General features: G+C 37.7%; 1 protein-coding gene across 8 annotated transcripts in view; it reads right to left on the reverse strand.

Annotated features, from left to right (window-relative positions):
* The window catches only part of NEK11 (NIMA related kinase 11), a 170,319-nt gene that overhangs the window by 79,577 nt on the left and 76,878 nt on the right, over positions 1–13,864 (reverse strand). For 6 of the 8 annotated variants that reach the window (XM_084620356.1, XM_084620360.1, XM_084620355.1 and 3 more), the window contains exons 7-10: positions 8,805–8,954; positions 8,646–8,724; positions 8,006–8,094; positions 1,717–1,836 (exon numbers count right to left, since the gene is read on the reverse strand). In XM_084620356.1, the coding sequence (XP_084476482.1) occupies positions 1,717–1,836; positions 8,006–8,094; positions 8,646–8,724; positions 8,805–8,954 (438 nt within the window). The remainder of the gene's footprint in view (positions 1–1,716; positions 1,837–8,005; positions 8,095–8,645; positions 8,725–8,804; positions 8,955–13,864) is intronic. The other 2 variants (XM_084620358.1, XM_084620357.1) reach the window with 1 other exon arrangement.

Here is a 13,864-nt window from a genome sequence, read left to right on the forward strand (position 1 = left end):
ATACTGTTGCCTTGGTTCCACCAAATGCTCTAGGGAAGTTTTCACCCCAAGGAAAGAGAGGCAGTGTTTTCATATTCTGCCCATTGTGCCAGATGTTCCTCATAGGAGATTGTATTAGTCACCTGCTAACTCAGCATATCCTCTGGGCTCCATGGCTATGCTCTCTTCTCACTCACTTTTGGAACTGCACTAGCTGGCTGCAGGTAGCCCACTTGAAATGGAATTGTATCTTTTATAACACCTATACTTTCTATCCCTGGTGCACTTGTTCTACACTATGCTCGGACATCCCACAGTGGAATCTAGGCCAAAGTGTTTTAATTTCATAATTACGAATGGGTTTTGAAGATGACTATCCTTTTTATGCTACTGAAGAGACAGATTTATTTTATCTGCTGAACCATGAATTAAAAACTGCCATTCTATACTGTTTCCGAATCCCAATCTACAAAATGCTCAGTTGCTTCTGTAATCTACTATTTATGATTTTTCCCATACATTTGCAAATTGGCTTCTCATAGTTAAGAATATTATCAAAGATTTTAAGCAACAGCCACAAGTCGGAGCAGAGATGGTGAAATTCCAATAGCTGTTTGACAGTGACTATGTTTCCAGGGAGAACAATTTCTATTGGTATGAAAATTCATGTCCATACAACATCATTATCATCTTCAATCCAGTTGTAATTTTAACCCCTCCCTTACACTAATTTTTATATATGTCAAATAGACACAACAAATGGAGATTCAGAATTTTTTTCAAATTGGGATTTAAAACCGCAGCTATTTTCTTGTTTGTAGTCTTTGTTGTAATCGGGTGTCATTACGAAATTAAGATGCATGCTTGCTTTGGCACAACAAGACTAAGATGCTGATCCCAATGGTCATAAACAATTAACCACTCCATTGTACATTTATAAATAACAAAATATACATTAGTTAATCTAATCTGAACTTTGAGAGACTGTTTTGAAGAGGATATTAACATGAATTCAAGCAGTGCAGCTATGATTTTTTTCCCCACTTCAAATAAAAAGAGTTGCAAATTTTTTACTGGGGAAAAAATCGAGCAGATCAGCAACATAATAAATTCTTCCTTATTTTGTGGTGGAGCCAGCCTTGGCATTCAATCATCACTTCAAGGTCCTCCTCATGTCCCTCTCATGAAGAGTATGCTCTGTATTTCAAAGACTCTCTATTATGACCCATCATGTCTCAGGAAAAACTCTCTAAGTAGAGTTTTTATACCATGCCCATCACCATTGTATCTGCTCACTTAATAAGGCCATTACCTAACATCTTTTCTTTGAGGACTATTAATTTTCTGCCTCTACGCAAATCCCAGAGGCCAAAATGACTGACAGTTTCATCCAAACTGGACTGCCAGTCAAAGCCAGGTGGCTGCCTTGTCAGAGTAGGGGCCTCAACAAGTCATTTAAACAAAACTTCTTTTATATAAATGAATCTGAAGATTTCTTACTCATTTATTTAGTAAAAAAGTCAGCATCTGAAGTACAGTTTTGGGCTAATGCTCTGACTTTTCCCCCCGCTTCAGCAATTACTGTTATCTAACCAATGTAAAATCACCATTCACCCATCAGTAGCTGAAGAACCTGCAGAGTGTCTGTAAGTCAACTGTTTTCATTCTTGCTTTCCTGGCAAATTGCACAGGTGAAGGAATGCATGGTGAAAACACAGTGTTAGTTATACATCTTACTTAAGCTTCTTTGCTTTTTCATCTGCAGCATTTAACTTCCGCAACCTCATTCGCTCTCGTGGAGTCATTTTCTGCACCTCAGACAGTTCCCGCAGAGTTTGCAAATGGACTTTTTTCTGCCTAAAAATAAAAGCATGCAAGTCTCTATTTATATAAAAATGTAAACAGCAATATTTAAAATTACATCATGTGATGCTGAGATGTTGACATTTTGAGTATATTAATGAGGAAAGCATAGGTAATGTAATGGACTAAACAGAGGTTTGTTTACTTACAGTAATGTTATATCAGATTTATTTTCATTATGAAAGTATGCAAAATGTAGACCTATAAACCCAGAACATTTTGCATACACCATTTTAAATATTTCATAAGAGGACAGACAAAGTGAAATTCTCAGTACTTTATTACTAAAATAATAAATATGGAAGCACACCTACAAAAGTTATAGTCTCTTGTCTCATTCAGAATATCACAAGCAGAAATTCTGCCTTTTAGTTTAAAATTAAATCAACTGATAACAACAATACCAACCAGAATTTTTTAATGATCAATTTTGAAGAAGTATAAAAGAAGAAAATGTTAAGGCTCCTTTAATGAGCTTTTATAATAGTCATTTACTTCCTTGTAAATGCTGTCTGCTGTTATTCATTTCCTGGTCCCACAGAATTGTAGTGGTTTTTTCATGACTCAAATGGTTTTCATAGACCTCTCCTGAAAGTTAAGCATGAATTACTAACTCACCTATTCAAGACCTCAGCTGTATCCATAAACACAAGAGACCAATACATGTCCTATACTTGAAAAAACTGTACAGATTCCAGACTATTTTACAGCCTACAGTGACTATAAAAATGCAACTGCAGTCATACATTATGACTTCCCATGTAAACCAAAGTTTAGAGTATTGGAATTTATGGTGAGCAGTATTCATTTCAAATTGTTACTCTTATTCTCAAGATTTAGCTTCTAAGTCTTCGTCTACTTTGATGTGTGATCATCTAAGAGCTTAATTTTATGCCCCAATAAATCACATAATAGGCCATGGGGAACTATCTTGGGAAACATCAGAATGTTTACAATGCAGGGAGATATATTTTCACCATATTTCTCAAATGTTGTCTATGGAGGAAAATAGTAGAAGGATCTCAGTGGTATTGGGAAACATATGACACTGAAGACAAAGACAAGAAGATTTCAGTTATTAAGCAATTTGGAACAAATCCTTTAAGAATGAATAATTTAGACATATTTCTTATGCATTATAACAGAGCTGGGATTTATAATACAAAAACCTCTGGGATAACAAAGCCATTCTTCTTCCAAGTTTTGAATTTGAATTTGTAGAGCTTTATGCTTGTTTAAATATTTAAAATTTATGAATTGGGTAGAACCGCAGTAAGCTATTATGGACTTTTATTAGAAAACTTAAAGCTAGGCTGGACTTGATATATAAGCAATTCATGGAAAGTAAAAAAACCCCACAGATGTAGAATGACAAAGTGGTTGGGAAAGATGTACATTGAGCTGCTCCTGGTAGGGACTTCCAAAAATAAAATACAGCTTCAAGTTTATAGCAATTTATGATTATATAGCTTTCAAGTTTAAATTGTTGTCCTTTGACTTTTTGAATGATAACACTTTCCAGAGTTTTTTTTTAATCTGTCTCTTTGGCATTTTGCTTAACAACAATCACAATACAGATTTTTAATGATCTCATCCGAATTTTATTTAAAACCTTTATATATTATTGTAATTAGATTCAGACATATTATTTTCATACATATTCTGAATACTTAACCCAACTGACTCAGAATATAGCATATTTCTGGGAGGGTTTATATTTAATGATAAGGGTTTTTTAAAAACAGTTGCCTTTAATTTGAAAAGCTTAAGGGTAAATTTTTAATCTCTGCCAAAAATAGATGATCTGCACTGTGCTGCATTTTATCAGAACTCTGGGCCTCTGAAAACAGAGATCACCACTGCCAACAGAAATTGACTTTTCATATGGAACAAACATAAATGCAAGGTGAAAAGCTTCAAAACTGTATACACCTTTTCCTAGGAATGAGTGTTTTAAGAGCTCTACTGCATAAGGACACATGGAAAAGGAATGGATGTTTATAGGAAGGTTTATCAAAAAGTAAATTGTTATTTGTCACAGAAATCAAGAATTTCTCTATAGATATATGCAAAGAACTTGTTAACACTTAGAACCTGTTCTTTGTGTTGAGGAAGATCACAGACCCATCAATGCTGAATGGATGCAAGAGGTTACTGACCACAGAATAACACACACTCTCTCTCTGTATGTGCCAATTCTGCCATACATAATATCAATTAGAAAGGTGATCTGTTTCAATATATTCAAACTGGATCCAATTAAAACATCTTTGGAGCTTACTGTATTCCTTCAATGGTAGGGTCCAAGTGTGATCAGTCCATTCTGGAAACACTGGGAAATTTGGAGGTTGATTTTCCATTTTTCAGGTGTAATATTGCTCCCATAATAAGCTGCACCCACAATTTTTGGCCCCAAATAAATAACCAAGAAAAAGTGTGATTTATGTTTAAAATGGTGTGTGCAGTTCAATGGAGGTGAAAAATTGTGTCCACGAAATGAAGGCCAGAACTGAAAATCGCATCCCTGATATTTCAAATATTTTATGCTTCAGTATGTATTTCAGCTAACACATTTCAAACACTTTTTGGAAACTGAACACCTTGCCTGCATATTGTGCCGATCACATTTAGGAGCACAACTCTCCACTACCAAACAACCGTACTTCTTCTGAAGAGCTATGAATTCGCTCTTACATGGTTCCCATAACAAATCTGAGTAATAAATGTGAAGCACATGGAAGCGTCCTGTAATATTTTATGAATATTTATGTCCATTGATTTGTATTATATGATTACAAGGGATAATAATAATTTGCACTTCTGTATTGCCTGTTATCTAAGGATCTCAAAGAAATTTACAAACAACTAATTAAGCCTCATAACAAACCAGGAGGCAAGTACGAGACAAGGAATGTGCATCACTTCTCCCAGCTGTGAATTACTGCCATCTTTGTGCAGGAAAACAGCAGCTGTTTAATAGTGCAAAGCAATATGACACAAAATCCCTAGGGACAGGAAGTGAAGTGGAATGCCAGATCTAACTGAAACTACAGGGGTAATATAAGAAGGCAGAATGAAATGATCAGCATTGAAATTTGTCCTAATCATTGCAGTATTGTGCTTTAATACTGTTTAAATTAAATATCTTTAATATCATAGAATTATCTCAGACAGGTTACGTCCAATGCATATTAGTATAAGATCTAATAAATATGATTAATATTAATTTCTCAATATAGTTAAAAGGCAACTGTATGATATCCTACAGGCCTGCATCCTGAATATTAGTTTAAATGTTTACATCTTCAGTTTGAAACCATTTAGAAAAAAAGCTTTGATATTACTGTAGTCACAAACTACACCATGCATAACTGAATCATAACATACTTCAAATCATGACCTAATCTTTCAAAAGGTACAGATCTGAGGACCACATGTAAAAAATGTGCATTAACTTGTAATTGTGAGCAGGAATAATTTAATTACACATACAACAGGTACTATATTTGCATGTAAAAATACCCTATGCGCATGCACAATTAACCAATGTGTACATGCTGTTATGGGTTTGCACATAGAAAAAAGAATGCTTCGCTCTCATACAGCGCTTTTTACCATAGTTCTCAAAGTGCTTTAAAAACGTAGGTGTATGTCAGCATATGCATTTGTTAGCACAGATCCCTTTTAAAAATTTGGTCTTATGAGTTTAATTTAAATACATGTTAAAACATGGATGCATTTAGCAACTCTTTCCTGCGTAGTACTTTTTACTAATAAAAAGAAAAGGAGTACTTGTGGCACCTTAGAGACTAACCAATTTATTTGAGCATGAGCTTTTGTGAGCTACAGCTCACTTCATCGGATGCATACCGTGGAAACTGCAGAAGACACTATATACACACAGAGACCATGAAACAATACCTCTTCCCACCCCACTCTCCTGCTGGTAATAGCTTACCTAAAGTGATCATCAAGTTGGGCCATTTCCAGCACAAATCCAGGTTTTCTCACCCTCCGCCCCCCCCCCCACAAACTCACTCTCCTGCTGGTAATAGCCCATCCAAAGTGACCACTCTCTTCACAATGTGTATGATAATCAAGGTGGGCCATTTCCTGCACAAATCCAGGACTACAAGCCGTCAAGAACACTATCCCCGATAATGTCACGGCTAACCTGGTGGCTGAACTTTGTGACTTTGTCCTTACCCATAACTATTTTACATTTGGGGACAATGTATACCTTCAGATCAGCGGCACTGCTATGGGTACCCGCATGGCCCCACAGTATGCCAACATTTTTATGGCTGATTTAGAACAACGCTTCCTCAGCTCTCGTCCCCTAAAGCCCCTACTCTACTTGCGCTATATTGATGACATCTTCATCATCTGGACCCATGGAAAAGAAGCCTTGAGGAATTCCACCATGATTTCAACAATTTCCATCCCACCATCAACCTCAGCCTGGTCCAGTCCACACAAGAGATCCACTTCCTGGACACTACAGTGCTAATAAACAATGGTCACATAAACACCACCCTATACCGGAAACCTACTGACCGCTATTCCTACCTACATGCCTCCAGCTTTCACCCTGACCACACCACACGATCCATCGTCTACAACCAAGCTCTGCGATACAACCGCATTTGCTCCAACCCCTCAGACAGAGACAAACACCTCCAAGATCTCTGTCAAGCTTTCTTACAACTACAATACCCACCTGCGGAAGTGAAGAAACAGATTGATAGAGCCAGAAGAGTTCCCAGAAGTTACCTACTACAGGACAGGCCTAACAAAGAAAATAACAGAACGCCACTAGCCGTCACCTTCAGCCCCCAACTAAAACCCCTCCAACGCATTATTAAGGATCTACAACCTATCCTGAAGGACGACCCAACACTCTCACAGATCTTGGGAGACAGGCCAGTCCTTGCCTACAGACAGCCCCGCAACCTGAAGCAAATACTCACCAACAACCACATACCACACAACAGAACCACTAACCCAGGAACCTATCCTTGCAACAAAGCCCGTTGCCAACTGTGCCCACGTATCTGTTCAGGGGACACCATCACAGGGCCTAATAACATCAGCCACACTATCAGAGGCTCGTTCACCTGCACATCCACCAATGTGATATATGCCATCATGTGCCAGCAATGCCCCTCTGCCTTTTACATTGGTCAAACTGGACAGTCTCTACGTAAAAGAATAAATGGACACAAATCAGATGTCAAGAATTATAACATTCATAAACCAGTCGGAGAACACTTCAATCTCTCTGGTCACGCAATCACAGACATGAAGGTCGCTATCTTACAACAAAAAACTTCAAATCCAGACTCCAGCGAGAAACTGCTGAATTGGAATTCATTTGCAAATTGGATACTATTAATTTAGGCTTAAATAGAGACTGGGAGTGGCTAAGTCATTATGCAAGGTAGCCTATTTCCCCTTGTTTTTTCCTACCCCTCCCCAGACGTTCTGGTTTAACTTGGATTTAAACTTGGAGAGTGGTCAGTTTGGATGAGCTATTGCCAGCAGAAGAGTGAGTTTGTGTGCGTGTGTGTGTTTCCGGGGGGGGGGGGGGGGGGTGAGAAAGCCTGGATTTGTGCTGGAAATGGCCCACCTTGATTACCATGCACATTGTAGGGAGAGTGGTCACTTTGGATGAGCTATTACCAGCAGGAGAGTGAGTTTGTGTGTGTATGGGGGTGGGGAGGGTGAGAAAACCTGGATTTGTGCAGGAAATGGCCCACCTTGATTATCATACACATTGTGAAGAGAGTGGTCACTTTGGATGGGCTATTACCAGCAGGAGAGTGAGTTTGTGTGTGGGGGGGGGGGGGGCGGAGGGTGAGAAAACCTGGATTTGTGCTGGAAATGGCCCAACTTGATGATCACTTTAGATAAGCTATTACCAGCAGGAGAGTGGGGTGGGAGGAGGTATTGTTTCATGGTCTCTGTGTGTATATAATGTATATTCTGCAGTTTCCACGGTATGCATCCGATGAAGTGAGCTGTAGCTCACGAAAGCTCATGCTCAAATAAATTGGTTAGTCTCTAAGGTGCCACAAGTACTCCTTTTCTTTTTGCGAATACAGACTAACACGGCTGTTACTCTGAAACCTGTCTTTACTAATAAAAACACTGCAGTACTTACACAGCATTAACGATGCGTGCAGCTTCTTTCTGACAATTAAATGTCTTGTCTTTCAGAGCCATATTTATGAATTTGCATTTGACATTCTGCTAAAAAAATAAAACAGCAGCAAAATCAACAAATTATAGTAACGCAGTGACCCAACATTTTCATCTATGATCCAATATTTGGTACAGTCCCAACATAAAATGTTTTAACAACATTTCTGTCCCTCTTCCCATAAAGCCTAGAAATAATATACACTTTAGCAAGACTATGAAACAGAAAAGCAAGATGTTTACTTGAATGTGTTGTTTTTCATTAAACAGTTGGATACCTCTTGGCCATTGGCCAAGTGGAACAGAGTTGAGATTCCTCATACCTCACCCCCAATGATCTCAGAAGTTTGCAATATATAAATGAATGCTCTCTTTATTGCTTATAAAATTTCATGCTAAGCAGACTCACTCACCCAATCCCCTTTCTAGAGGGTTTGGTGACAAGAGCTGTGTTTTCCCACCATCATTTGTAAAGAAAACTTCTATCTCAAACTTGCATGGACTCATTTCTTCTCATCAAATGTTCTTCTACTTTAGTGCATTTTTGCAACATACATATTTGCATGTTAAGTGCATGTCTATTGCTTTTTCATTTTAAATACCTGTAATTGTTCATCAATGTAGGGGATTTTTAGAATCTCTGTTGCAGATGGCCTCAGAGAAGGATTCTTGTTCAGCATGCTGAAATATCAATGGAAGAAAGCTAACTCAATTATTTTGAAAATAATTGAACATATATGATAATCCAGAGAACAACAAACCTGTGGAGGACTGTGTTCAGTTTACTTGGATATCTGTCAGGAAGAGAAGGTGTGTTGCCTTCCACGATTTTTAGCACAATAGACAAAAAATTGTGTCCAGTAAATGCATGATCCAGACAGCACATCTCATACAAAATGCATCCCAGTGACCTAGAAGAACAAAATAAAATGATGTAAGGAAATAACAGAGACAGTATTTTGAAGTGGCATACTCAGTGACAGTATATTAACTATAACAGTGCCTGTAAAGAGCTGAAGTGTGTGTCCTTTTCTCTTGATGATAGGACACTTCGATGTCATACTATTCTCTTCATCTGAAATAGTCTTCATGCAGACCATAGAATCATCTGCTACTGCTTAGCATTTGTAAAGCCTGTAGCCATTATCATTTCATTTCCACAGACATAGGCAGGAAAGTTAAACCACATTAAAAGATTATTATATAAATCAGCTTTTGTGTTTGTTACAGTCAGTACTGGTTGTTTTAACTAGAGACTGGCAGAGAGGTGATGTTCAGATACAGATTTGTTTAGGCTATCTTTGGGGGTTTAGGTTTGAGGTCAAACCAGGACTAGAAAAGCACCTAAAATGGCTTCAAATGATGGAAAACTCACAGGAAAGAGCGTTCTAGTGAGATTGCAGTCACCTAGGCACACATCCAAGCCTCATTATTTCAGACATTAGACCCCTTCCAGTTTTAGAGTCAAACCAGAACCAAAACCTAAGTGGTGGGTTCATATAAAAAAATTCAAATCTGAATCCCCTTGAAAATTTTATACAGGGGACATGAGAGAAAAGAATGTTTAAATGTGAGGACCTGCTCAGGCCCAGCTCCATTTTTAAACTATCAAAATCAAGAGGATGCTATGTGAACAGTGAATTTTAAATGAGTGCCTTGATTTCCCCTTCTCTCACCCATTGTGGGGCTCTTCTTCAAGGTTCTAATGGAGCTGAAAGATCTCCAGATAGAATATATTTAGGACAAATATCCTGATACTCATATGACTTTGTGATGACTGAAATATGACCATTTGTGTCACTGATGTTGCCTGTGTTGTACAGTTGCAACAGGTCTTGTGCAAAGCCTGTCATATAAGGTGTCAATGGAAAAGTTATTTTTTGCTAAATAAGATTATCCTGTTTAAATTCATGTATCATCACTGTATCTGAAGCTCTGAATATTGGCTATGTATCTATAAATCAAATGTGTTTGTTCCTGGGGTAACACCCACAAGGTAAAAACAACAAGGAGTCTTGTGGCACCTTAGAAACTAACGAATTTATAAGCTTTCATGAGCTAAACCCCTTAACCCATGAAAGCTTATACATTTGTTAGTCTCTAAGGTGCCACAAGGACTCCTTGTTGTTTTTGCTGATACAGACTAACACGGCTACTGCTTTGAAACCCACAGGGTAGTTTACATCCAGTCTCTCCAGCCCATTGTGAATGGACTATTCATGCTTGATGGCCTATTAAGGACACTTCACTCTAACAATGGGCCATACAATAAATTCATCCCATCCAGTAAGTCTTCTCGTGGACGCCTCAGCACAGATATGGGCAATGGCTGACTCTGAGAGTCATCAAAGCATGTAAGGACATGTGATATGCTCATGTGACCTTGGACTCCATCTTAGGCCAGTAACTTTCCACAAACTGCGGCTGTGAACTGTGTTTGAGTTACTCAATTTACAGACATATGGCAAAGGGTATAAAAGACCTCTGAGATACCTCCATTTTGCCTCTTTCCTGCCCAGATTCTCTGGACTGTGGATTTACAACTAAAAGGAGCATATTGCATTATGGACTGAGGACCTTCCAATCTTTTGGGAGTTAGCAGAGACTTTACAAGCCAGAAGTCTATAACTTCACTGCTACAAACCTGATATAAGGAGTTTGCAATTATTGTATGTATACGATCTATTAAAGATTTTAAACTCTCTTCATCTTTTCTTTTATTAATAATTGTTTAGATTTTAGTTACTCAAAGATTGGCAGCAGTGGGATTATTGGGTAAGATCTGAGTTATATATTGACCTGGCTAAGTGGCTGATCTCTTGACATTGGAACGACCCTATATTTGATTAAATTGGTTTTCAGTAACCACTCATCATAAAGTCCAGTGTCTGGGTGGTGAGACAAAGGCTGGAATGCCTAAGGAGACTGCATTTTTGACTTCTTGTTAATCAGTGTGGTAAAACAGAAGTTTACTTTTGTTACTGGCTTGGTATAATCTAATGATAGAATAACCACCAGTTTGGGGTGAGTCTGCTCTATTTTTCAGGAGTTTGTCCTGAATCTGGCATTTTCAGCTGTGACCCACTGAGATATGGTGACAGACTTACATATTAGATAATAATAATAACACCACTTTGCAATTCCACCAAGCATTCCGTCTAAAGACTTTAAACCACTTTACTTATGTGTGGGTAGAACTGATTCAAGCAGATACAATGACAGTCCAAGGAAACAACTATAGCAGATATGACAAATTTCGGTTATTCACTTTTGATTAGTTAAATACAACTTTTAGAAAGCATATTGGTCTAGTCTGCAATTAAAAATGAGACCAAGTTGTTACATTTTGGAGATGAAAGTGAGGCCCATGCTGTACACATAATACAGACAAAAAAGAGGCAAAATATCAGGTACATGTTTCTCAGTGGTGCTTTCTAAAACTGAACCTCAGTACAATTGGTCCAAGATTATCAGTAGTGGGTGCTTAAAGTCCAGTTATGCTCACTCCATATTTAAGTACCTAAATGAGTGCCTGATTTCCAAAAGTGTTGGGTACCTAGCAGCTCCCATATCCTCCAAAACAGTGAATATTAATAGAGTAAAGAAGTATTTATGCTGATAGTCTTTAGAAGGCTATCAAACTAGGAGGCAAGACAATTGTTACGTGAGGAAATGTTCTCTCAGCACAGGTACACACACACATTATACACAGAAGTGCATATATACATGGTATCTGAAACTGTTAAACAGAAATGAAAGCAGGCAGTGGGAAGGAAAAGAAGGGAGAATCCCAATCTGACAGACAATGTGTTGCAGCTGGCTTTTGCAGATACAATCTGTTTTGAAGCTGCAGATTTTGGCACCTGAAATTGCTTAAGGTGCCATCAGGAACATAAGATTTGCCATATCAGGTCAGTGCATTTATCTATTTAGTCCAGTATCCTACCCACACCTGAGGCTTCAGAGTAAGATGAAAAAGACACCCGGATGCATTCAGCTATCTGTGCATTGCTGCACATGGGGAAGGGAAATCTATTCCTGATTACCATAAGCAATCAGTTTATGCCTTGAAGCATATAATTTGATTACTTTTATAATCTTAGCTGGAATAGCTACTAATATTATTAGTGGTCATAAAATTATCCAGCCAGAGATTTGGTTTGATGACCTTTTGTGTTAGTGAAATTTATAGGTTTGCTAGCTGTGTAAAGTACCATTTCATTTTTGTAAATGTGATGCACATTAATTTCATAGAATGGCCCCTTATGCTCATATTATTTGATCACATAGAAAAGAGAGCCTGATCAGTTTTCACTATACCTTTCACAATCACAGTCAACATCCCTCTGATACTTCTGCTTTGCAGAATAAATAATCCAAGCTTTATCAGTCTTGTCTTCATATGTAAGTACTGTTGTATTTTTAACCCTTTGTTGTTGCTCTTCTGTGGATCTTTCCAACCTCTGCTACAGTGTTTTTAAGGTAGTGAGGCCAAAATTGACATTTCAATTAAACACTCAAAAAACAGAAAATCAAAATTCCAGTAACTTTGTGGAGCACTCTATCAGCTTGATAGCACAAGGAATTCTGAAGAAGAATAATTTTCTGACATACTTGTCTCTCTCTAGAAAAATTATTTATTGTAACCTTCTCACCCAACAATTGTAAGCTCCTCAAGACAGGGTCTGCATCTGTCATTTCCATCGGGGGGGGGCGGGCATGCAAGTTCAGAACTCATTAGCTTTTATAAGCAGCACAGAATAGCTGATTGCCAATATACGTTATATTTATCAAAGTTCTATTTCATCTGCCATTATGTTGACCAACGAGCCCCAATATTTAAAGCATTTCAAATTTCTCACAATACTCTACAGCAGTGGTTCTCAGCCTGTGGCCATGGACCTCTGGGGATCCGCACACTATGTCTAAGATTTCCAAAGGGGTTCACACCACCCTTCAAAAAATGTTAGGAGTCCGCAAATGGGAAAAGGTTGAAAAGCTCTGCTCTACGGTGTTTAGCAGATATCCTCCAACATGCTGGGATTTGTGTAGGGGGAATTCAGTAAACTAAAGACTAAGGATCACAAGAAAACAACATGTACTTCAGTAGAGTACTTCAGAAAAATATTTCTTTTATTCATCTTAGGAAATGTAAAAACAAAACTCTCTTTGCAGCTCTAAAAGGACATAATCCAAGCAATGAACTGTGTTTTATATGCTTTCAGGAACTGTCACTCTTTTCCAGAATGTGGGTGGATTGTCAATTAGCAGGGGATCATTTATTTTAGGCCAACTAATGAAGTTCCTTTCAATATAAAATTTCCAAAACATTCACGTACATGAGGCAAATTCAAATAACTAGAAGGAACATTGGAAGACTATTATTAGTTAAGTGGATTTTGTGTTTTATATTTATTTAGGGCCAGATACCACAAATGCTTACTCAGGTGAGTAGACCTATTTACTTCAAGGAGATTACATGTGATAGTAAAGACTAGTTATGTGATAAAGGTTTGCAGGATTAGGACCTTTAAAAAGTTATATGAATTGAACCCTTACATTGAACTAAGTCTTAAGGAAGTAAAACAGGCTTTTTACATATGCTGGTAACTATTTATTATAAAAAACATTTTTTAATGATCCCGGATTTGTATTAATCTAGTTATAACCTTCTATAATTTCTACAGTAGAAATTGCAAATCTTCTTCAATTCAAAATTCTGTGACAGAACCACATCTTTTGAAATTTAGATACTGTCCTCACACTCAGCTAATGATGTAGCATAGCTGCCAAGCTGACATTTCTTGATGGGACATTTCTC

This window comes from Lepidochelys olivacea, assembly GCF_965140295.1.
Source record: "Lepidochelys olivacea isolate rLepOli2 genome assembly, chromosome: 2".
NCBI classification, from domain to species: Eukaryota; Metazoa; Chordata; order Testudines; family Cheloniidae; genus Lepidochelys; species Lepidochelys olivacea.